Raw genomic sequence first — 27,144 nt, 5'->3', positions numbered from 1 at the left:
AACCATGCTCGATTCGAGTGCGAGTCGCATATGAAGTTGATAGTTTTCCAATCGTCTGTGACACGTCGTCACATCTTGAGCGGTAATTATATGACTGTGTCAATTAATTACTTATGTCCGTTGACCGTCGACGCTTGATTGTAAGAAATGTTAGGTGTGTGTTCACACGGTAGACTGTATTTCGTAACCATGGGTTAAACTGTTCAAATATTTTCGGATGGTGACATGATAAGTAATTGTGACACGAAATTAAGCTGACGTATTGGTTGGAAAAGAAGTAATTATATGCAAGAGGTGGAAAGTCTCACAAAGTGCAGATATGTACAGACGAAAACCATCACGAAAGTGACATCTTTTTATACTTTGGATGAAATTGGTTTATTTGGAAGAAACATCAGTCATGACAATTAATGATTGAAAGCCATTGCAGAAAAACAGCACCGTCATACTTTAGATAGTGCCTTAATCATTTGAGGCAAAATTTTAACCATTCAAAGTACATGGGAAAAATAGGAACACAGAGATTTGGCCATCTGATGTCGAAGCGTATTATGATGACCTATTCGCTGCCAAGGCCATTTGACCATCAACGTCTTAAGGTCAGTTTAGAGAGGGATTTTCTAAGTTCCGTCAATTACCTTCAAATGTATGGAGGTTGATAATCAAAAGATCGAGCAGGACAACGAAGTTTCATCAGAACTATCTAATACCGGTGAATTTTTTTCACGACAAGACATTAGTGATAGAAAAGATGAGGACGAAGAAGAAGAGGAGGAGGAAGAGGAAGACAAAATTGTGGAGAAGTCACACAACAGCCGTTTCCATAAAAGAAATAAACGATTCCCAAAACAAATCGAAGGAGTTGACAATGCGTTCGTCGCAATAGAACCAAAATCTGGCAAGGAAGTCATATGGAACGAATGTATTCTACCTGAGAAGAAAACTGATAAAGAAGTAGTTATCGTTGATCAGTATTAATCTTAGATACTAGAATAGATACCTTTCTTTGATCAAAAAGCTGAAGAAAAACTCCCATCCCTTTCTTGTGCGTTTTCTAGACGCTTGGGTGTCAAAGACAGAAGAAGGACCGCGCAAGCTGGTCTTCATCACTGAGCGTCTCGATGAGTGTACATTAAAACAGTTTTTGTGCAATTCTGCGAAAAATAACCGCGTTAGTATAATAACCGCTTTTATGATCTTTGTAGCTATGGAACAGACACGTTGGTCAGCTCCTCTCTGTTCTGATGTTTCTCCACCGCCTTGGTGTTGCTCATGGTAATCTGACTAAGGAGTCAATATACTATCAAAACTCGGGAAACCTGAGAGTCGGATTGTGTAAGCCTTAATCCTTCATTAACTATTTGTGTTTAGTTGCTCTTGGTAAATGTCTAGACCAAAAGTCTGAGGCTTTCGATGTATATTCTCTTGGTGTTGTCTCTCTGGAGGTAGACAAAAATTTAGGTCATGTTTTTTAAAATAACTTTAGATTGCTGTGTGGACACCCACTGAATTTCCACCAAATTTGGACTTAACTGAGAGATATCAACAAATGATTTCGCGATTGGACAACAATAATCAAAAAAGCTTCATTGAGGCGTGCTTCGATACTGGGTCCACAACAAAATGTCTCATCAAGCGATTGCTTAGTCATCCTGCTGTTACAGAAGTGCCAATCTTGAAACTGTTATCGGCCAGAATGATTGTTAACTCAAGTAGGGTTTGGTCTTACTATGTTGATGTATTACATGGTGCTTACATAGATTCTATCTGTCAATTTGTACTATCGAACCCTGATACATTTTCGATTGTTACATATCATAACATTCTTATCTGTTAAGTATTTTTTTGCCTGTTATACCTCATTAGCTCCAGTTATCTCATCCTCTGTATCATGCATAGTTCAGCAGAAGGCTGATTCGTGAGTTTGTGAATAAACCCCAACGTAATATATGTTGGTTAGACAGTTTTGTATAGGGTAACATACGTAGTTTGTGTTTTTAAGATCCCTGACTTGTCATTTTGAATTCTAATATACTTCGCTTATTTCTACACTAAGTGTATGGTTTGGAAGACTGTCCATATGCAATTAATGTCTGAGAAAATAGGCCCGCAGAATGAAAAGCATAAAATAAGTTTGAAACTCGGGAACCGGTTGTAGATAAAGAGTGCATATCTGCCATTGCGATCAGTTCTTAGTCTTGCCACCGAACGTCTCCAACTATTGTGTACTAAGTCATGTTTAAGTCAAGTTTGTCAAAGGTATAGTGAGTCAACAAGAGATTCGTCAGATGAAACTAGCTAATAGTTTTGTGAATAAATAAATGTGGCATAACCGTACAATGCTACCAGCAATAATAATATTTTAGATTACTACTCGAACAACAAGTTTTCTTTGTCAAAACTACACCTAATTGATAATGCAGACTACAAGAACCCAGGATTGTTGCAAACTATGTAAGATGTCTAAAGTCAATCATTTCTGTGATTCTACCCAGGGATTTGTGGGCCAATACATCTATTCTCTGCCCCTCAGTGGTATCATAAACGTATAACCTGACCATTTTTATACTTTTATTAGACAACATCACTTGGTGTAAAAGTTGCTAGGACATCATTTTTAAAATATAACCATACCACTGAAAACGGTGCTTGAAGATGTGGCTATTGACTGAATGGCCTCAACTGTCCAAACGCACTTTTCAATAGCTCGCTATCACTTTCACACTGTTTCCACGCAACACAAAAACTATTCTAATATTCCCGTTTCAGAAAGGAAAATGTTTACGAGATTAGAGAGTCAGTCAGTCAGTAACAACGTAGAACTTCGTACGTACGTACATCAGTTCGAGTTGCCACACCAACTTAGCACAGAGATGCAGTTGTCGATTCAAATCCCGTAGTGGTAGAGGTAATAAGAGTATAAGCAGTAATCGGGAAGATTAGGGTTTGGAGATGTTATTTAAAGAGTATAATCCAGTGAAATAAATTTGGAAAGAGGAAAAAGGGACATGAAGAATTCAGAAGATTAGAATTTGGGAGAACACAGAGAGTGGATGCACCTGCGCCATTGCAAACGATTTTGAGCCATGTCATTCAGGGTCTCTAACCATCGGTTGCTATCATCTCGCGGTCCCCAACCAGGTAGTCTACACCTACCAACATGACTCAGTCCACTTGTCAGTGACTTCATGGACTTGTGCTATGTTTTGGTCTGGCCGCCCCTAGCTTTCTTCCAACCTACTCCTATACCACTGAACATAGCACGTCGAGGCAGTCGGTCGTTGGGCATACGTAACACGTGTCCCAGCCATCTCAACTGATGAAGTTTCACTACTTCATCAATTGATTTGCATCCTTACCTAGTACCCGTTTCCTAACAACTGTGTTACTTACTCGATGGTCCCATGATATACGAGCAATGTTTCGAAGACACCTATGATCGAATACTAGTAACCTACGAATATCCTCTACTCTTACAGGCCATGTTTCACTGCCATAAAACAGGACGGAACGAACTGCTGCGCAGTAAACACGTCCTTTGGTTGATAGACGGATATCTCGCCTACGCCATAAATGACGCAAGTTGGCAAAAGCTAGTCGAGCCTTCTGTATCCGTGCTGAGATTTCGTCACACACCAAACCACAAGGGCTGATGAGACTTCCAAGATAAGTGAAGTGGTCGACACACTCAACTACTTCACTCCCTATCACTAGTTCGGGTGTCGATGTAACCCAATCCTGAAGCAACACTTTGCATTTCGAGGGAGAGAATCGCATCCCGAACATGCTTGCATTGTTGTTTAGAGTGGTCAGAAGACTGCATTTTGTCAGCGTCTTCACCAAGTAAAACTATGTCATCAGCATATTCTAAGTCAACAAGTGAACCTCCCGGTACAAGTTCAACCCCTGTAAATTTAGATGAGGAGAGTGTTATCTCTAAAAGTACGTCGACCACAAAGTTGAACAAGAATGGGGAGAGTGGACAGCCCTGACGAACACCACTTGAGGTAATCAATTCTGATGACAGTTCGCCATAAGCTCTCACTCGACCAGTTGTGTTCGAATAGAGAGCCTTTATAAGGGTAATGTACTTCTTTGGTACTCCTTTCAGTGACAAACACTGCCATAGAACCTCACGATCAACAGAGTCGAATGCCGCCTTAAGGTCGAGAAATACTACCATTGTGGGGCGTCTGAATGTGTGTCTGTGTTCTAGAACCTGACGTAGTGTGAATATCTGATCTATACAACCACGTCCAGGTCGAAAACGGGCCTGGTTTTTTCTAATCTGCTCCTCACGAGCTTTGATTAGGCGTCGAAGTATTATTGAAGCTAATATTTTAGACACTATATTAGTCAAACTGATTCCTCAGTGATTGTCACAAGAGAACTTTTTCCCTCTCTTATAGACTGGCACAATCAGTGATTGAGACCAGTCAGATGAGATCACGTCTAGTTCCCAAATTCTACCTAAGACCTCAGTTAATCTCACTGCTAATACTGGACCACCATCCTTAAAAATCTCAGGAGTAAACCTGCCAGGGCCTGCTGCTCTCCCTCGTTTCAGATTTCCTATAGCTTTTTCAACTTCGTAAAGAGACGGAGGACCTAGATTAACTTGCCATTCAGGTTGACTGGAGATCGTGGGAAACCGAAGTGTGGCTGAAGGCCGGTTGAACTGATCCCTTGTGTTCTGCCCATCGATCCAATCTCCTGGATTGAGAATGAATAATATGTCCATCTTTCTCTGAGATTGTTTCGCTAACGGTCGGGTTCCTAATACCGGTTTCCTTAACAAGTCTGAACAACTGTTTGCTATTACCTATTGCCGCTGCCTTTTCCATCTCTTTTGCTTTCGCTACCCACCACTGTTCGCGATCATTGCGTAGGCTTTTTTTCAGCTTGCGCTTAAGCTGACTCCGCTCTTCATTATGTTCAGTGCCAGGTGGAATAAGTTTCCGAGCATCTATCAGTGCGATATATGCTGCTGAGATCCAGTGTTTCTCCCTAACCTCGTGGTTTACCGTACTAGCAGATATCACTGCTGTTTCCACAGCTTTTTGGATATCATTCCATGCTGCCTCAGGGTGGGCATCACATACATGGCTGCCTAACTGTTTTTCTAGTTGTTCCTGAAAGATACTCTTAGCTTGACTATCATTAAGTAGGGCCCCAAGAGGTTTTCTTGCAGCGTCTTTCCTACGTCCAGTAAGACGCAGACAAATACGCGCTCGCACTAGAGCATGATCTGAATCTAAGCATGTGCTCCAGAATGAGCGACAGTCTTCTATCGAGCCCTTCCATCGGTGCCTGATAGCGATGTGATGTATTTGGGTCCAACGTTGGGACGAATTAGGGGTCGCCATGTTAAAAGATGTTTTTCCTTATGTTTAAAGTTAGTATTTGCAAGGAACAGGCGGTTATCTGAGCATAGCTGCAACAGACGGTCGCCATTATCTGTTCTTTGAGCCACGACACCATAAGATCCACCTAGGTGTCTTTCCCTATCGCTTAGTTTACCTACTTGAGCATTAAAGTCACTGGCCACTATTACTACATCCGAGCGCTTAGCTTTTCGGAGAAGGTCGGAAAGCTTTCTGTAAAACTCATCTTTTACATCATCTGAGCTGCAGTCAGTGGGAGAATAGGCAGAAACGACGAAGAGGCAACGACGAGTGTCCCTATATTTCCAGATTCTTACTGTTCCGTTCAGTCGGACAGCGCACAAACGACTGTCTACTGGGATCCAGTCTAAGAGAGCTAGTTCTGCCCTAGGACTCAATGCTATACCTACGCCGGCGAGGCCACGGGAAGCAGAATCAGGGCTTCCAGATACACGAAGCGTAAATCGAGTCGGTTCTTTATTTTGGCATGGTGAGGTCAAATGAATGACGCTACTTGGATCCTGTATGCGCGTTTCGGAGACGTAGCACACATCGATGGCGCGAGATTCTAAAGTTCTAGCTAAGGAAGCCTGCTGTCCTATTTGGCAAAGTGTTCGTACGTTAAAAGCTCCTACGTGTAGTTTAGAGCGTGGTTTCAGGAGACCAGGAATGGCGTTCCACGTACTCGAATCGTTTGCCCTAGCGGTGCGAGGTGATAAAGGGACGTGAGGAGGGTTAGTCATGGAGATAAGAGAGGTATTAGGAGGTGTAGGAAGGATTTGAATGTGACCAACTTGGTCTCGTGTGCTGTTACGGGTATGAGGGCTGATGTCACTTCCCGGCTGCCCACACCGTGGAAGGGTATTTCTTGAGGAACCTGAAAAGGAAATTGGATTAGTGTTGGTCTTGACGACCTGGGAGCGTGACCGCAGAACCCAAGGGACAACTGCTTGAGGCCGGTCGCGCACGGCCTTTCTGTGGAAGGTTTTTGACGTGTTAGCTCCGTTCTTCAAAGGGCCTTACCGCCGGAGACGGAAATCCGTGAGGTAAGGTGAGGTGTGACATTTTTAGGGTCGACCTTTTCTAACCGCACCCCTCCTTGTGGAAAGGCAGCATCGCTGTCATGCTGGTTGTCCGAGGGAAACACCTTACTGCTGTCACACCTCTCTACAGTCAGCAGTACGACTTCGCCCTCAGACCTTGAGTTGCTGCTTTTAGTCTTACCGTTCTCCAATCGACCTGCCTGGCATGGTAGAACCTACAGGAACATATGTTCCAGCCAATATAGCTCGGTTGGGTCATCACGATAGGCAAGCCCGACCACCGCGTCAAGGTAGCAGCTTCGGTCGGGACGAGATTAGAGAACTACTATATTTTACCCTGTTCTCATAGATTATTCGAAAAATCAAGAACATTCCTTACTATCAGTTCTCATTTCATTGTTTTCACAACTAGATTTGAACAACTCTAATTCGCTGAGTATGTACCTACAGAGAAATTGAGAAACAAGATATGCGTCGTGGTGAACGATGATAATATATGATAGTCTAATTAACCATCTATCTACCGTTTTATCATTTGGTTTTCATTTATTTTAACTAGGGTCGGAATACCATTGGCCGGTAAGCTTAGTAAGAAACAGTTTGCCGTGAAATAAAAGGCCAACTGAGATTCAGTTAGCAATCAGATCTGGTTGGTAACATCATAGCTGCAACAGCTGCTATAGTTTAGGTACAGTCTCAGTCACTGTCCCAGTGAAATCAAAATATTACCCAAGTTTCCATTTTCAGTTGAAATGAGATATCTCAGTTTGTAATTTCCAGGACATATACCATCGCGGAATTACCTCTGACTTATTTGTTATATATTGGTAAATAGTATTTCATAGTTGTTTTGGGTGCTCAGTATATCCTTTTTAGGTTGTTTATATAGAATGGTTTGTAATGAAACACTATGTTGTTGATCCATGTAGATATTTCCGTTTTTGCTTATCATTTCACAATAATACTAAAAGTGTATAGCATATGGTTTGTTTAGAAGCCACTTATTTCACAAAAGAATATGATAATACATGAATGTTCATACCAAAGCAAGTTAGATATTAGCAGTAAACTTCCTTAATTGTTTATAAATATTGAGCCAGTCAGTAAATTACTGTGTATTTATCTGTGTATCCATTTGTTCAAAGTGATTTCCGTTTCTAATGAGGATGGCGGTACGAATGAACCGACAGGGTTTGTCAGTCTATTAAAGGACTATCTCAATCGTTACGAGGACGAAACTGTTATTATGGAAGTTCATTTTCCACATGACGATGTGGTCAAGTCTAAGTCATGGAAGGATTTTCGATCAAACTTTACTCTTACCTCCAAATACCTTGAAGACGTCAAGTAAGCTTTCTGTATTCTTTTCACTAATAGTTTTCCTCACAACCGCTGCTTACTTGTCCTGCTTGAACTTCCAAATTTGAAACATGGTGGTATTTAGTTGATTACTTAACTATCATCGTTACTTCATTTCGAAAACTGTCAATCTCTACAGGTATCTGTAATTCAGGCCACACCTATCATGTTTTTTATAAGCAGAGACTCTATGAAGAGATCAAAGAACAGTTACAAGAACTGCTTAGCTGTGAACATCTGAAACGTTCATTGCTGGGGACTACTACTACTGAATACTGTCATAAATTACCATGGTGATTATTGCTAGACTGCATACTAAACCAAAAATGCTGGATTTATCGGCCTCAGTCTAAGATTCTTTACTAAAAAACCAGCTTTCAGTTTATACTCATGATATTCAAGTTTAATGAAATGGTGAAAGTTTTTACTAAAAAAGGAGAGTAGAGTTTTGTTCAGCGCATTTACTAAGTAGCAAAAGAGTAGTAAACACTTCTCAGCTAAAGTATTTATTGAGGATTCCCCGGTTAATAGTGGATGTATTATATAATATTGAGCCAAATGACATTGAAAGTATTTATCAAAACTCGTGTTGATGTCTACTGCTAGGATTTAATAGAAAAGCAGTATGATAATCTGACATGATAATGTACCATTAAAAGCTAGAAAAAGCGATCAGCTGTTTTGTCCTTAACAGTTTGTTATTCGTCTCCTCTATGAAATTAGTCTCACCACTTCTCCAAGGTATAACCACTTATAGCTCACTTTATTTTCCTCAAAACCCTTTATCAACAAGTTTCCCCATGACTCATATTTTCATATCGTATATTTTATTCTCTATTTTTGTACTAACAATGTTAGAAATGGATTCTATCCGTTATTCGGATGCCACTGGGATGCTTATCAAGGAGAAGAGGAAGACAGTACATTTCTCAATTATTCAGGAGTCTCAGGGTTCCCTCCTAGTAACGGCCTTACAAGTAATCTGTCAAATGCAAGTGGTACTGTCAAGAACGATCCATCTGCTTCTGTTGGAAATTCTTCTTGTACATCAGCCACTCCAAGTGCTTGCGCTTCGTGTAAAAACTCTACTGCATCAAAAATGACAGATTTAGCTATTGGCTCGCAGTTGGCTCCAGAGGATCTGGTTGTTATGCAATCTGAAGATGCCGCAAAAGGTTTGATGGTTATTTTGTCTACTTTGTTTGTTGAGTTGGTGACACTTATAGAGCTTTCTATATAAGTATTATCTACATATACATGCATGGGATGTTTTTATTTGAAAAGTTTTCTAGTAGCTTCTTTGTTATGTTGAATATATCAGTAATAATAATGCGTATATTTCACCATAACGTGATATCTCACTTCATATTTATCAATAGTGACCTATAATATATTCTTAATCCTATAAACCTTGTTTGCGGCTTCGTTTTAGGTTGCTTTTCCTCCAATACATATGCATCCCAAGTAAATCCAATTAACCATATGTCACAAATCGATTCTAGTTGTTCATCTAAGGTGATTGATAATGACTTAAAAAAGAATGATTGTTCAACTTCAGTTGGTGAGGTAATCGGTGTAGCTTTTATTCCAAAGACTGATGAAGATATTCACCCTTTGTCTAAAGCAGCGCCTTCAGTGAATGCACCTCGACCATTTGAATTGGGTCACGCAGATCTTAAATTTCCCGACAAACCTTATGGTAAGAATATTTTAGTTTCCTTGTTTACACCCTGTTTGAATACCATGAGTTTTTCTTAGGATTTTAATTACAAATGGAAGCATTCTTTGTAGAATAGTCACTACTGTGCGGATGTTCCGATGTCTTGCGTCTACTGAGGATTATTTGTGTGAGAAATTATTAGATATGAAATAATAAACATATGAAAACCTCCAACCCTCACAAATAGCGATCTCAGAGCATTCTATCTCGTAAACTTAGCTACTACACTTACATGGTGCTAGACCTTATCTATTATGGTAACAACCATTTGGTATATGTTTGTTGAAACTTGTTATCTGAAACACTTCCATGCTAGCCAGGTTAGTTAAAAATATGTTTAATTAATATATTATTACACTCAACGTATCTGAGGTCGTGAGTAAACGTATCTTTTGAATGTTGATATTTATTAATATGATGCTTCTTGAGGATAATCAGCATCTCCACTGATGGTGTTTTCCACAAACAAAAGTAACCACCTTCAGAATAACACCCCCTTTGTTTTAGGGACTTTCCGTACTTCAGGTCGGAAAACTGAAAATGTTCTTAGGATAAATAAGAACAATTTTCTCAAAAACCATGTATAAATGACCTTAAACAGTTGTCTCTTAGGCTGCCTAGTTACACTTCCAAACATAAAAACATAAGTAGTAATCTGGTTAGTATCTCAGGATTTTTAGAGGAAGTGTCATCACATAGTGTAGGCAAACAAGAAATGTCGATTGATCTCTTGCTTTCAGAAGGAACTGGGCCCACCCGTCTCATCACTAGTACCACGTGTTATCATTATCTTATAACCTCAATCCTCTGTAATCGTTATTTTCCGAAACTCACTGTCAAGTATAGCAGCCGTAATAATTTTTCATTAACAACGCCTCTAAACATCAGTTATCTGTATAATAGTTCCAAATGCTTTGGTATCTTTCTCAGTAGTTTGTTGAAAGTTGCGTCCTATCTTAACGGTCTTTATTTTAATCTATTTAAACCTATGTAAATTGGTACAAAAGAGTACCCAAGTATGCGCTACACAAGTTGTCATTAAATTTGTGTATGAGCTGGGATATTGTACGGGTACCTAAACCTATGCATTTTATTTTCTTAAATTGCCACTTTCTGAGCCTTTGATTTGGAGGTCTAACTCACAGGTCAGTGGAACAACATTTGGAGATGAGGTCGTATGTTAGCCGGTGTCCAAGAATACGTTCGTACGTCATTTGTCTCCTCAGGATCCTGAAGCCCATGTCCCCTTTGGTTTGGAATCAGGGTTTTCCAACTCCCATTGATGGATCCGTGTCCGTATTAAAGCAATTTCTCCTCTCGGTCTCTGGCTTCGCTAGACAGACCACTTCAAATGACAATTAAACTGTTACCCCAGCAGCGTCGATCATGCTGTAATGTACTTGATTGATTTCTGAGTCTCACAATTCCTCTTCAGTTTCACCATCGATAACATCCTAGAAACAGCCTTAGATGGGGAACTCAGTAGTATGTGTTGCTAGGATAAGGACTTTTTGACTTCAATTATACGCATAACGTCGTCGTATTGTGCGATAATATACATGGTGTACAAATCTCAATCAGTTGGCAGTTAGTGTTATTAAGTATAGATTGTACTTTGCACCTAAATGCAAGGTGCTTTCAAATGATTAAAAGGAGCTTACGCTTTCATTCACCGTTTTGGTGAAACATTGGAAGTAGTCTGAAAGTTCACATATCTGGATATTTGTGTAAGTGAATTATGAGATCGATCTGTATGTAAGGAAAACTACAGTGATGTATGACACTGGATTATTTTTGGTGCTGTAGTGATGTTAGTGTGTCCGTAGGATGTTGAATTTACGTGTCTGTGAGGGCACATTTGCACCGTACTTGTGAAACCAGACCTCTTCGGGTTGGGAATGTTCGGTGACTATTCGGTCACTGTTGCTTCTCAAGGATCGCTCACACTCAGTAGCGAAATCATGCTCTGATGAAATACCATTCTTGTTTGTCTCTCTTATTACTTCTTTCCTTCACAATAACATTTCATCTTTGTGTTGCATTCTGTTTTTGGTCTCCGCTATACTAAAATTCGTTATAAATAAAATAAATATACGGTGTCAATCATGTTATTCAGTAGAGTAACGAGTTTCCCAGCCATATTCTCATATCTTGACCTCAAGTTATTGCGCTGTTGTGTATTATTATTATTTATTATTATTATTATTTTAACACATAGATATTGGTACAAGGAGGCACCAAATACATATACGCCACAATCTCATTCGACATGTGTGCTGGGCGCATACTGGTGCCCAAACCGAAGCAGGTTTATTTTTAGGGGCACACCCCAGCCTTCGACCTAATGGTCTAACCCACAAGGCAGTGGAGCATCGTGAGGAGATGCAGTCCCATGGTTCAGGATACTGGAGCCCATGTGCATTGGTTTGGAATCCGGTTAAAGCGCCGGACATTTTTCGTCCTCTCATTTTCGTAAACAACACCCCCGCCACGAGAAGGCAATGAGTAGGACTTCCCTGGCAGAGGCTATATACGCGTGGCTATGTGAGCATTTCGAGAGGAGAGCGGGGACTCTCCCCACTCGGCGTACCAGGCATTTGAAAGGAGGTATGTAGTTCAGTTAGTGAGAAAGGCTTTAGTACTTATCGGATCGATGGTAATGATCGCGTATGTTCACAGTGATATCTGAGTGGCTACTAACGATTGTTTTATGTAGTACGACTGGACATTTCGTTATCCTCATTCTGTTTTCAAAATCATATGGCTGCCTTATATTATACACTTTGAACATTGAGAGCATACACCTACATTAGTCTGAATAGCTATAGATTAGGACACTCGTGTGACAATTAAATGTATCATTTTGTTCCTACTAGTTGTTTTATGCCTATTCATATGATCAATTATGAGCTTTTGTCCACGCACAATTTCCATGTGTGATTGTATGTTTGTTTATCCTACTTATCAGCTATTTACTCTGCATAAACTCAACAATTTACGCAGTGTTTTCCACATCAATCCACACACCACACAACGTAATCCATATACTACATAATTCATGCTCGTGAACCTCATACATCATACGTTTGGCTTATTGAGTCGGAGTGTCTGAAATACCACTATCCCAAGAACACTTTGTGCCAGGCTTCTTGATATCAAATTACCAGGTTTAGGTGATTACACAATAGGATCGGTTTAGGAAATATACGAAGTTAATAGGAACCTGGAACAACTGAATTCAGATTTACCTACTAAAAACTGAAGCACTTGTTAAGTGGTAAAGAAGCTGAATGGTTGGTTGTTTTATTTTCAAAGAAGGATTGAACCATTCACTTGATAAATACGAAAATGTCGGCTTGGCTAAGCCAGTTTCAGGGTGATATGTCCCGACGAGAATTATGAATGGTAACTGTTGGGTCTGTTTATGGACTAATACTATAAATATATTTTTACTGTATAATTGTTAGGTAATTAAACTATGTACATTCATATTCCTCTTATTATAAGCTTTATTTTGACCTATAGACTATTATTATCTGATTTACCATTCTTAAGTTGTGCCTAGTTTATTAATTACCGTCTGCCACAACCACAACCACTTTTGTCTAGATCATGTACAAATGTTATTTTCTATTTTATGTTGTGATGTTGTCTGTTTGGCTCGTATATAAGCCCAGTATGTTTGAAATATATTATTCGTATAGCGGAGGTTGAAATTGGTGTTCTGAACTCAACAGGCAGGGCTAGACAGGAAGAAGAATCGATAAGGACTCTGGACTGCCCGTATGGGTTTATGCGTCATTGGTTCGGTCGATAAGTCACTATTCTCTAAATAGCGGTATCATTATGTTATATATTACTAGGGCAGAAGGCCACAAGTTATAACACATGGAACATTTTGACACCTGTCATTCTAGAACTGACTAAAATAGTTAAAATTTTGATAGAGCATGGGAAAAATGTAGTATTTCTGATAATTTATTACGTTACATAGTAGTGTGAAATTATTATTGTTTCCTAAGTATCCCAAGATATACTACTTACTTTTCTTTTTCTTTTTTTTTATACCAGCTTCAACTTTGGACTATGTAGATGAAAGTGTAAGTTCCAAATCGTATTTTCTAATTTTCCCTCTTGATTTATTCTAAACTTTCATATATATACACCTACCGTTTTTGTTGGGTTTCGTACACATCTATTTGGATGTAAGTCATTTACTTAGTATATCAGTTTATGAACTAGTCTTTAAGGGGCATTTCAGTTGCTTAAGGAGCAGTAATGGTACCTGACTGCTTTAAGCCTAAGTAATTGAAATAGGCTTTGAACTTGGGATCTATTGATTAGAAGCTATGTTCCATCTCTCCGCTGATATCTATGTACGCTAAAAGTGTTTATTATGTAAATTTGTTTATAAAAAGGCTGTTTCAAATAAATCTAAAGACACTATATTGTGTGATATTTCAATATTTTTTGCATATAAAGTTCATATTGTTTACCAAAGCATCTGTTTTTATATCATTGTTGTCTTTTAATGTAGTGGTTTGGGACTTCAACCTTATAAAATACTTGGAAGGTAGGTGAATCTATTCGAAAGCCTGATGTTGCCCCATAAAATTCTGCAGTCCTTAAATAACAAAACGCGATTTCGTTTATTCAGTTGTACTGTTGTATATCAGACTAGATAAAGATGTCAAATCAATTGATGAGTGGGTTGGAATACATATTACATGTGCCCAACCACATAATCTATGGCTGTGTTTGATAGTGTAGGAGCGGGTTAGAATAAAGGTAGAGGCTGTCAAACCATTAATTCATGAAATCATTAACAGTTGAATTGAACCTTATAGCTAGGTGCAGAATATCTGGTTAGGGTTTGCTCGGTTGTCGTAACCATTGGTTAGAGACGTTGGGTGATATAGCTGAGAATCAGTCATAATGGTTCACATACATTTTCCCTTTATTTTAAATTACTTGTGCCTTTCATCCTACAAATTCATTCTTTCTCTAATCATATTTTGCATACCTAATCTTTCCCACTGCCATTAATACTGTTACTACATCTATCGCATTTTTCTTGATAATTTCATATTACTGTCCTGATATGGTGTAGCTACCTGGATCAATACACTTGTGTCAAATGCTGCTTTGCTTATGACTTATATATCAGGTCAGATATTCTATATACACAACAGTTAGTTTATTGGTTACTCAATTATGATTAACAAAATTTTAGTATTATGATTTATTGGTATACGTTTAACCGAACTAAATTGAAAACTACATAATAAGTCACTTTTATATTCTGACCGGTTTCGATGGTAATATTCTGCGATTTAAGAAAAAAAACACTAATTAACTTCATTAGAATTCATCCTTTAGCCACACCGTATGTAGTAAGTACTAGTGATACTATTCGGCTAATCAAACCGAAGTAGGTAGTTTGGATTAGTGAAGCGAATTTAGAAACTTTGATAACTAATACAAACACATAAATCTATGTACATGGCTATAAACTATTGATATTTGTTTCCAGGTCATAACTGCTCAGATGTTATTCTGTAAGATAAACTTTGAAACCCCACCAATCCATTACCACTAACCTCCATAAGTTGTACTTGATCGCCCCACTTAATCCAACTTTCGAGTGCATGAAATTACTGAATGTCATAAAATCCATGAAGTATAAATACATTTTATTTGATAATTAATCTTTTTGCAAACCTAAAATGTATGTCTTTTTTTGTCAAATAAAACTATGGTTAATTATCTGTATGCTAATCTTGGCTCATCGGTAATAGGTAGAGTCAATTGAAACAATGTATACTATTCATGCTCACTGTTCATTGTTTACTGCTATGATACATGTCGCATGTATAATTTCTTTTCACCATATTTTAAACGAAAATAAGCGAGAGAGTTTTCTTTCAAAAAGAAAAACAATTGAACACTTCTTTGAAAAACAATGAATGACTTTTAATACTGCACAAAATTTACTTCTCCATTATTTCCACTCATTTATTTATTTATTTGAACACATAAATATTGGTACAAGAGGGCACCACATATATATGCGCCACACATCCACTCATATTTATCATATGCTTAACAACAGTTTTATTTCTTCATCAAGTCAGCTATTCTAATGTGATTTATAACAACCAAAGTCGAATGAGTTCATTTTCATCGTCTGTATACAACTAGGCACGGAATTGATTTTTAAACAAATTGTATTTTAGGATAGAATGATTTGAAATTAATTTAGAACTCTATGTAAATTAATAAAACTTAAAACTTACTTTTAATGTTATTCACCCTATGGTTCGACTGTACAACGTGAAATGTTACATGGTTTCGAAGTTAAAAGTTTTTTTTTGAAAAAATTATCTCTTTCATATAGTACTTTGATTCATCTTTTAATGTTAATTCATGATAAGTGTCTTTAAGTTAACCTAATCTAGAAACTTACTCAACTGACTGACATAAATTTGTTTCTACTTTGTGAATTATTAATTAGGCTTAGTAGTTTAAATAAAAGTTAGTTGTTCAAATTAGTTTGACTGTTATACTTTAATGCGTAATCCTAAAATAAAACAATATAACCGTTCACTTCTTTCCAATATCCCATACTCCTTTTCGAAACCGATGTAAAATATCCTTTAACACAGTTTTCTTTTTAAATTATCAGTAACTATCAGTCTACTAACTAAGAAGAAATATGCTGTAAAATTATATGAGATAATCTTATTTGTTTGAATTACATTCTCTATTCATCCAATCGGGTTCAATAAATCTTTACGAAAGTAGGAATTCATCTGAGAATTCAGTCAAATATATTTAATAACTTATATACCTATATTTACAAAACACAGACGTTATCATTTGACAAAATAAAGACTGTGTATACATGTAGTTGCATATTATTTCAAAACGGTCTACTATAAGTACCAAAAGAACAATGTTTCATGGATTGCATGTTTTACCTCAGGGTCAATGATAAAGTGATCAATATTTTCAATTATATTTTATATGTATGTTTGTACATAAAAGGTATTATAACTATCATTTTATGTAATCTCATTGATTATTCACACTCTATTTTTTTTTACTTATCATGTTCATTAAATTTATATCTGTCCTGACTCTATCTCAATAGCATTATCTGTTTCACGTTTTTATTATTTTTTATAAATCTAAATATTTTGTTTTTGTTTTTTGTTGTTGCTTAAATGGTGAAACTAATTCAGTATTAAGCAATAAAAATACACATCTAGTACTTCTGTATTCTCTCTGTCTCACCATCATAATTCTAGGACTCTTTGTCAATTCAGAAAGTGTTTAAAATATCAAGTATTGACTTTTCATCATTGTATGCTCGTTTATATAGTTGCATAGTTTCTATACATTAATGTATCCGAATAACATCATTCTTCAAAAGAAAGAATCTAATTGTTAAAGCAGTGCAGTATGTGTTACAGTGTGATCATCCAACTAACAAGTTCCAGATAAAAAGAAGTGTGCGTCGTGGGTTCTACCGCTAGCCATATTTCATATATATTTTTAAAAACCAACTTATTTGTCAATTTGAATTTTTGAAATACTGTATTTGATTAATCCTCCATTGTTCAAAAAATGTCTCCCTTAACAGTACGACTGTTATATCTTTATACTCGATTAATTATATCACGCGATACAATCGACAGTTAGAGACACTGACTTATACGACCAAACCAATGACGCATGAACCCATACGAGTAGCCTAGAGTTTCTATTGGTTCACCGAGATAATAGCTTCTTTCCTAAACCAGCCGGTCTAGTCCATAACGCCAATGTCAACCTTTGCGATACGAATCATATATCTCAGAAATACTGAGTTTATATATAAACAAACCAGACCGCGTCATACCATAAATAGAAAATAACAATTATACAAGGATCAAACCAAAAGGTGACCGTGGTTGTGAGACACTGTTACTAAGAAATTGGTAATAACTCAAGAACGATAAATCGTATGATAATAGTCAATAGAAATTCATCTCTGTATAATTCTTCACACAAAAGCGTAAATTTAAAACAACTGTTCATTGAATAAAATATACAATACTTACCTAGACATCTTTACCTGAATACTGATAATTTATGTACTTTTCGTTTATTTATTTATTTCAAAAACGTTCACTGACTATGATGCGCATTTTGTGGTCCTTGAAGAGTAAATAGATTGTTGTTAAGCACCAGATTATCAAGTACCGGCTCAAAAAGTTTTGAATATACAGCGTTATGTGCATAGTATTTTCTACAAAATCCGTGGTCATTACATTCATGTACTGCCACTTTGCTATGACACCATTTACGACCTAGTTAACCAGCTATAAAACTGAACATTTAAATATCTCATCGAAATAAATATTCGACGAAACTATGACTTTTTGAACTGTACCATATGTGAAGATGAGAACTTTCCGTTGGGAATCCATGTGATAAGTATAACCAATTGTTCGAGATGTTGAGTGAAAATAGCTCAAAACCAGCCACAGAGGAATAAATTCATTTATTCTTTGTTTTTAAATCTTGAGTTTTGGTATCATTTTAAACTTTTATTCCGGTCATTCATTCCTGCTTCTCTTTCACAGTCATAGACATTACTATCACTTTTACTTCTATACTGTTCACCTTGTTAATTTCGTTTATATAGTGTATATATAGTGTAGCTATTCGAGCCATTGAACATTTTTGACAAGTTCTACAATTTTTAAACCCAATAACATGCCATTTAATGATAAATATTTTACATGTAACCATAGGTCAATCAAACAAATGATAGAAAGTACAAGGAAGCGAAAAATCCATAGTACTAGCACCACCATTGGATTCGAAAATAGATTAGACTGATAATTCTTTATGTATCATGCATTCACCTAGAATTTTATATAGATTATTATTATTTTTCCTCAGGAATCCCATGGTCATGGTCAAACAATATCTGTACTTGATGAACATGATGGTTGTTTATCATCACCAAAACAAAATAAATCTCTACTTATATCTCCGAATTGTGAACAACGATTCGATTTTGTCATTGACACTCAACAGAAAGAAGTAATAAATAATAGTGAAGCTGTTGCTGTAAATGAGAAAACAACTGAAGACTTCACATTATCCGATAAACAGGACAATCTTAGCCCGGGACCAGAAGATGATGACGGTGAGGTTGATGAGGAAGATGATGATGATGATGATGATAAAGATGAAGACGATGATAACGAAGATGATGATGACGATGATGATGAAAAGCGTGTGGTAGAACCGGTTGAACGCTATGAACCGCAAACAGTCCATGTTAATCCACCAGAACGTGCACCAAGCCATCCAGCTTTATTTACACACTGTCAGTATTTGTATGTGGGAGCCGGCCGTTGGCAAGTTTATGTCCAAATGTGGTTTGTTGAAGATCGTTTAAAAGGGAGGTAAGATGTATGTGACACCATATTTTACAAAACGTATAGTGTATATACTTTCATAAGTTTATGTATGTATGATTTCACACAGAAAAACTAGTATTCATAATCATTATCATTAGGTCGTTTATTATCCAATTGAATGAAACTCATGACTCTCTTTAGCTTACCAAAAATAGTAAGGGTAATGAAATGTGTCACTGATGGCACATGGTTCATGTTGAACAAATTTAACTAGCGTCATTTTTTAATGCAGTAGTTTTAGATAAATGTTAGTACTTGCCAATTTTGTAAAACTCGTCCCGTTTCAAAATCATACATAGACTCTCTGAGTTTCTCATATATATAAATTCGTCTTCTCCTCTGGTTTAATTAATTTCTTAGTACACACGGTTTCCTAATGAAACTTTGGGGCATCTATTTAAAAGCAGTTCATTAGTTAGCATCGAAACTATTGTTCAGTGTGAAAATATTCTTAATTTTTGATTAATATCAACTGCGAAGCAAGAGACCAATGTGCACATTTGTTTTGCCTCATTTTGGGATTGTGCAATATTACGCGTGCTCGGTATCGTACAGTGTTGGAACTACTTCCCTACGAAGCTGTACTGAAGATGACAACTGAACTAGCATCAAATCCACAACAACGTAAAGTCGAGCTGTCATTATAATAAATTATATATATATACAAAGAGAGTGACTTACAAATGGTAAACGTCGTCTACTTCGTCCACCACATATGTTCAGGAAACGCTCAATTTATACTATAAAATTAAATGGCTTTATGCTGCAGTGTGCATATGACTTTATAAATAATTTATTAAAATAATCTTGGTGCTTCTTTTTGAAGTTGTGTTAAGTATATTTTAAATGGGATCTTTCATACATCCTGACCCCTTGATAAATTTAAACAAAGCTAAAAGAACAAGATTAGCAGAATAAAGTCGATTTCGTGACTATATATCATGATTTCTCATCAGCTACTAACGGTCTAAAGTTACAATAATTATAAACAAAGTTATACATACTCTAATATTCTACATCGGTATACACAGAGGATCAATTTAGTTGTTATTTTATAGTTTTACTGAATCTTTTAAACTCAAATTCATTCATCAATTTCCACAAACAACAATCATTGTCGAAGTTCATTTAAACCATATACCATCATAAGTGTTAGGTCACCACTGGAAACCTCGACGGCCGTTTCGTCCCAGTATGTGATTTCTCAGCAGCGCGCGTCCACGGTCCTGTACACTTGGATTGAACCCAGGGCCTTCGATTTCGTACGCGAACCTTTAATCTCTACACCTCTGATTCGGCATCCAACAATGTTAGTGTTTAACTTCAATCAATCCAGTAGTGGTCTAACTTAGATCAGTTCATAATTTCATGGAAATTCGACGATCTCTACAACGCCATTCTGAAGACGTTGTATTTATTTGATTCTAAGTAATATTGATAGTATTTTTGCATCTATTCTCTTTTTCTACAGACTTATGTACAAGTATTTGATAATGAATGGCATGATTATGAACGTGTTGCTGATCTGTTCGAAGCTTCACGGTGCTTGAATCCGGTCGATCGTTCTAATCTTGTAAGATTGCTTGCCTTAGCAAGACATAACTGTGCTCTTATCGATGGTGAACTTCAATTTCCTGGGTAAATTATTCAATTCAATCAATTAATATATATCAAATTGTGTATGCTATTATCATTGAAATCGTTTGACAGTTTTTATTTCTAAAGTTTTGTATTTACGTTGTATAACATTGAATCATACAATTAAAGAGTAGTCATATGAAGATAGGTAAGAAATATAATTTTACAACAATTGATATTACAGTCAATCAGTCACGAGTTAGAACCTGTACTTATGCACATCGGTTCAAGTTGCCATACCCAATTAGCACAGAGGGATCAAGTTATCAGGTCAAATCCCAGAATAGTAGAGGCAGTAATAGTATGAGAGGTAACAGCAAAGATCAGGAATTGGAGATACGACTCGTAAAGAAAGTATAAATTAGCGAAATAAAAACAAAATAAGTTATGAGGAATTTAGAATTTCAGGATTTGGGAGAAGACAAAGAATGGGTGCGCCTGCATCATTGCAAACGATTTTAAGCCATGTCTCTAACCAGTGGTTACGGTAATCACGCGAACCTCAACCAAGTAGTTTGTGCCTATTAACATGGCTAAGTCCAATTGTCAGTGGCTTCATGGATTGATGCCATGTTTTGGCTTGACAGCTCATTGCTTTTTACTATCCTGCTCCTGCATCAGAAAACATCGCCCGTCAAGGTAGGTGGTGATTGGGCTGCGTAACACATGTCCCAACCTATTCAGTTGATAAAGATTTACTATCTCATCAATCGGCTTCCCCTCTTTACCTAGTACTATATTCCTAATCTAGTGATTGATTACTCCACCGGCCCAAAATACCCCTGCAATATTTTTAATAGACACCTATAATCGAATACCAGTAAACTACAAATATCTTCTACTCTTCATGGCTATGTTTCACATCCATAAAGTAGAATGGATCGAACTGCTGCACAGTAAACTCGTCTTTTGGCTAGAAGACGGGACAGAGTTGTGCTGTGTAGTTTAAATGGTCATTATGGGAAAAGGTGGCATGGGTTGTAGACATTTTTATAAAGGTTCATATTCATATATATTTTGACGAATTCACGAGTAGTATGACATTTTCTAGCATTGATATAGGTTCTTTATGGGGATGAGAAACCATTCGCTTCAGTTCGAATATACCCTATTCACCTTCTCTTCTCCCTACCTTCTAGTAATAAAAAATACAGATCGTGCTCTTAGCATTCACTGAGACAAAAACAAAATGAATGAGTTAAGCAGGCATCTATCGGATATAAAAACGTATTTACAACATCTATGGCAGTAAAATAAATATTCATCATATTAAAAGAGCAACGAACTAACAGGAGAAAAACCATAATAAAATGAGGATGAAGAGGAATACTGTTGACAATGACAATTGGACTGAGCTCAATGCAACCGTGGTATAGAACAACCCGCCCAATGCTAAAGTTATTTGAAATTGTCAACTCAAACCTTGGTACTGACATCTACGTGGTATAGAAATTTACTTGTTAGGAATGCAAGACAACTTGAACTCCGGTATTATGACTTTCATTCACTTATCAAAATGTTTTTCAGCTAGAAGAATATTTCGAATTTCTTTTTGGCTAAAATCACTGTTGTGTAGTTAACTATAGAGCAAGACGATTACCGTAATGTACATACTAATCTGATAATCCTAAAAACGTCAAACATTTGTTCTGTTCAGGATTTCAGTTGGTACTCATGTGATAATGTAACGGATAGTCGATATTCAGTATCCACTTATAATAAGAGAAGATTAATCCTTGTTCGAAAACTCTTTCTATCTCAAGTTAAGTTGTACAGAGCTTCTAGTTTTCCAAAGAACAATATATAGTGATGCATATTATATATATAATCTTCATTTGTTCTACTATTCTAGTCCAATAGCATCTAGGCAGAGCAATTTCGACGCGCTTGAACTGCACGAAAAACTTGTTGCGCTTCACCTTCATCAACAAGCAAAAGAACGTTTAACATCTAGAGATTCAGGGTTAGCTAAAAGTTCAATACATTCATCTTCAGCTACACCGAATAATGAAAATGGACATACAGTCTCGAGTAATCATGATCAAGTATGTTTGTTATTTTTCAGTTAACTTTCTTACGAATCATGGCATTTTAATAAAAGTGAAACAGTAGACAACTGAAACTTCTTACAGTTTACTTTCTTATTGATTATGACATAATTAATTACTTATATAAGTAACAAAAACTTCAAACATACATTTTTGTACTCAGGTTAATAGTCAGTAAATGAAAAAATATATTTGTTAGATAAGTTATTTCATACAGATTGTATTAAGTGAATAAAGTGTTTTGAATTTACGGTTAGCGTACATTTTTACTTTTTATGAAAATGATGTACACCATAATCTTGTCACTGTAATTATCAGGAGGATCATTTCTCCTAAACAACTGATAAAGTGTCCAGTTAGTCATGAACAACATAGAACTTGATACATATATGTGCATCAGTCCAAGCTAGTACACGAAATCAGCACAGAAAGATGAAGTTATCAAGACAAGCATTATAATAGTAGAAGTAGTAAGAGAATCAGTATCAGCAGAAAAGATTGGTCAAAAACAATATGATTCTAAAAAAGAACGAATCCGCAAAATAAAAATTATCAAATAACTTTTAAACTCAAGATCTAAAGAAGGACAAAGAGTGCATAAATCTGTTCGATTGTGGCCAATTATGTGCCATATCATTCAACGTCTCCAACCATTATTGGTTGTGATAATCACGGGGATCCCAATCAGGTAGTTTGAAATTTTAGTGTTACCACTAAAATTTATGATAAAAAGTTTTGTTGGCGGCAGATATGGGTACATTTATTTTGATTTATGTTGTTCACATGCATGTAAATGGCAAAAAGATGACAATAAAGTTTTTAATATATAGTTCTTCATTGTTAACATCACTACTGCTATTCTTGACAGTGAATTTTAAATACTTGTATATAATCTTATGCATTCAATTCCTTAAAAGAAACAATATTCTACCAGGATAGATAGCAAAATACTAAGAAATAGTTTATACACTACCAGTGAATTGGATTTCAGGTAATTTTTAGAAAATTATAATATTTGTTAAGTTGAATCCAAAGTTTAAATTTTTTGTTTGAATGCTTTTTCAACATGATTAATTAATTAAAAGTCATTTCATCCAAAATTATTCTAATTATGTCTATATTAAATTCTTTTTGCTAAAATGCATAGTTTGAATAGTCCATTATCCCTAGCTTTGTATATGATGTATACCTCTTCTTATTGTAAATCAAATTTCTCTTCTTATCATTCTATCGTCTACATATTTTTTTGTCTCAATATTTTCTATTTGTATTTTATTTACATAGAATTTAGGTGACATTCGATCGATAGATTACCAAAATCATGTACCAATTTCAAATGAAGTACAAGCCTGTGCTGAGCATATTACACAGGTTCAATTGCATCAACGTGCAGATCAAACGCAAGATCGTATGTTTAATTTATACTTTTCTCGTATTTCATCAACTGACTTAATTAAACTTTCTTTGAATAAATTTTTAATTATTTCAATCCATTACAGTAAATTGATTATAAATAAAATGTTTTATTAATTATTAGTTATTAACCTCATTCATTTTCGAGTATATTCCTCCTATATGCATTGGTCACCAAAATATCGACGTTTATGTACCGATTATTCAGTGATGTGTGTAAACACTTGGAAGGTTGTAGTCATTTACTTGATAATTAGCATAAATCATATTTAATCAGTAGTGTATACACTTGTCACTCAACCATTTGGTAATTGATCTTAACAAATAGAATATATCAGTTATCCGCTTATAATACATGTAGCTCTTAGTTCAATACATTTGAATTTGAATAGTTTATTGATCTGTCTACTTTGTCTGCCATGTATTACACCATTGGTGCAAATATGGTTCAATTACTTTTATTCAAAAGTCGATTACTATATCTCAGAATTGTGTCTTACGAAATTTTAATGATAATGCTTACTCAATAATTCTTCAGCGACATTTATCCGTACACAGAACTATTATAATTCAATAAATTTCATTGATCATATGTACTTGCTTACTGATAATGACTTTGTAAATAATAGTGGTCAAGAACGCACATAAAATATTTTTCAAGTGACCTACATAGAAATTTAGTCACAGATTTAAAACCAACGTTATCGTTGGTATTCGCACGTATAAATATTATAGCCTAGATAATAAAATTGGGTAATAATTATTGAGTTGAATTAATAATACATATGTATTAATGGGTGATGTACTTTTCCAAAACTGTGACCATATATTTCTGGTTAGTAACATTAGTTAAATTTGATGCAAATATTGCACAAATTGTTGTAAAACAAGTTATCCTCAAATCATCTAATAATAGCTAAAATACTTGCAGATGATTTTGTGTTCAGGCGTTACTGATTAGCACAAATCAGAAAGCTGATTTCCCCCACCCTCATCAGATGAGCTAAAATATCAAACTATGGAGAATTTCACGTCTTGGTTTAGTCAACTAGCTGTTTGAAATATTAATAACTAGAGGTGTTGTAGCGTTGTTATATTCAAATGTGTAAAGTAAGTTAAGTCGGTAATGATACATAAATCACCTTTTTTCTGTAACAGTACAGCAATAATTGGTTTACACAAAACCTACCAGCTGACTGCTTACAAACAACTACACGGGTTTTCATTAATTTTACTTAATTAAATATATTTTAAATGGTATGTACTCTTTGTATACATCAGTAAAGTTATGACACCTATTTCATTACAGCATTGTTACGGAATTGAAAAATGTAACAGTTTATTTTTCATTAATTAATCACAGCCCCAACTCCATGTCCTGTATCAGTTGGTTTATCTGATATAGATGGGACAAAAGAGAATCAAGATCCAGGGAAACAACAAAAAGTTAAAAATGATCCGAACAGTGCACTTTTTCTGGATGTCAGTTCACTTGCTCCTCGTAATTCATATTGTGCTTTATGTGATACGCATGATTATCTACATCAAATTCATTTACCAGCTTATTTAATCTCTCCCTGCTATCATTGCCGTGAGTTTCTTGCAAATGAAGCTAAAATCACTCCTGAAATTCTCCTAGACTTACATTTACAAGTAAGTAATTTTAATTATTAATTTATATCACTCACTCAAACGTTAGTAATATGTGGTGATTAAATTATATTAGTTTACAACTAATTGTTATATCTATCATAATGCTATGTTAATCAATATAGAATTCGTCCAACTGTTTATACGAGCATTCAGGGGTGATCAAATTATCTTTTTAGAATAGATATCATTCGGTTTTAGTATTACTTTTTGCATAGTGCTATAAATGTCCTTCGAATAACTCTTCTAGCCATTTTGGAGTATCAATGATCGTTTAACTTAATGACTCGATATGATACACAGTATAAGAATGTTATGAAAGCTCTATTCAATGGCTTACACATTTTGTATGCCTTTTTACACACTGAAGTTTAGGAACAAATATTAAATTGAAAATTTTCTTGTATGACCCATCCATAAAATTTCTTTTTTTTATGTAGCATAACATTCCTTGGCCAGGATTCCTGCAAGCTAGATTTGGTATCCCTAATGATGATCGGTCAACTGAAGAACTAATTGCTTATGACTGCCGTTGGCGGAGCAGACAACCTTGTCGATGTTTAGCTTCTGTAGATGGTTCCTTATTACCACCCTGTGTCGAATTTCCATGGTTAACTCCGACAGTTTCGACAGGTTCATTCGAAGTTACTGATATATCAGCAAATCAAAGCAAATTAAACAAACAAGATTCATTGAATACACAAGTGGTTGCAGAGATTTCTTCACCCACTACTACAGATCCGCGTACTTCTGATTTTTCTGCAACGACACGTAAGCTATTTGATTTTATTAATAATTATGCATTTAACTTAATTTATGCTACATGAAGCAATCTCAAATATGTATTTTTTTTTATTACAGAAGCACAAACTAATGCAGCAAATCAATCGTTGCCTAACCCCACCACAACCTCGGTGAGTACAAGTAACACGTCAGTTGCTGGAAATACTAATACATGTTTAAAATCAATTTTGCCATGTTCAAATAGGCATATTCGCGGTGCTCCCATTACCTGCTGTCATGGCATACATTTTCCTTTAGTTGGCATACCAACCGTGTCAACTTCATCTGCCAATCAAAATACAGATACTGGCTGTATCCCGTCTATTGATTCTTTTAATCCACAATCAACGACCGATAGAGGATCAGTTGTTATAACTCAAGAAATGCAACAAGCAGCACCGTTAACAAACGACGTATCATCTTAATATTGTAATTTTTATTATTATCATTATCCACAATCATTTCGTAAATGTGATTCGAAAATTGTGCAATATACAATTGTGTGCATATATAGCTACCTATCTTTTGAATAGTAACAATCTCAGAATCTCATTATAAAATAATGTTAAAATCTAGCACACATCTCTACTATAATTACGGCACTAGTCTTTGTAATACTGTCAAACA

General features: G+C 35.9%; 1 protein-coding gene across 1 annotated transcript; it reads left to right on the top strand.

Moving 5' to 3' along the window:
• The first annotated feature begins 587 nt into the window (after positions 1–587).
• Positions 588–27,011, top strand: NRBP1_1 (Nuclear receptor-binding protein). The gene is made up of 16 exons (XM_051208050.1): positions 588–954; positions 992–1,171; positions 1,206–1,335; positions 1,372–1,445; positions 1,487–1,712; positions 7,573–7,774; positions 8,645–8,961; positions 9,219–9,485; positions 13,578–13,606; positions 18,459–18,970; positions 20,457–20,623; positions 22,476–22,668; positions 23,956–24,079; positions 25,448–25,737; positions 26,175–26,505; positions 26,596–27,011. The coding sequence occupies exons 1-11, from the start codon at positions 649–651 to the stop codon at positions 20,533–20,535; spliced, it is 2,322 nt and encodes a 773-aa protein (XP_051063993.1). The 5' UTR covers positions 588–648; the 3' UTR covers positions 20,536–20,623; positions 22,476–22,668; positions 23,956–24,079; positions 25,448–25,737; positions 26,175–26,505; positions 26,596–27,011.
• Positions 27,012–27,144: the final 133 nt, after the last annotated feature.

The sequence above is a fragment of the Schistosoma haematobium genome (genome assembly GCF_000699445.3).
Source record: "Schistosoma haematobium chromosome Unknown HiC_scaffold_365, whole genome shotgun sequence".
In the NCBI taxonomy this organism is placed as follows: Eukaryota; Metazoa; Platyhelminthes; class Trematoda; order Strigeidida; family Schistosomatidae; genus Schistosoma; species Schistosoma haematobium.
The sequence above is the reverse complement of the archived record's forward strand: the minus strand, read 5'-3'. Positions and strand labels throughout refer to the sequence as shown.

Excerpts from the sequence above, each read along its gene's own strand:
- NRBP1_1 (XM_051208050.1), top strand. The coding sequence starts at position 649 with ATGGAGGTTGATAATCAAAAGATCGAGCAGGACAACGAAGTTTCATCA. Across the intron at positions 1,336-1,371 it reads AAACCTGAGAGTCGGATTGT|TTGCTCTTGGTAAATGTCTA; the intron begins GTAAGCCTTAAT and ends ATTTGTGTTTAG. Across the intron at positions 7,775-8,644 it reads AAATACCTTGAAGACGTCAA|AAATGGATTCTATCCGTTAT; the intron begins GTAAGCTTTCTG and ends TAACAATGTTAG.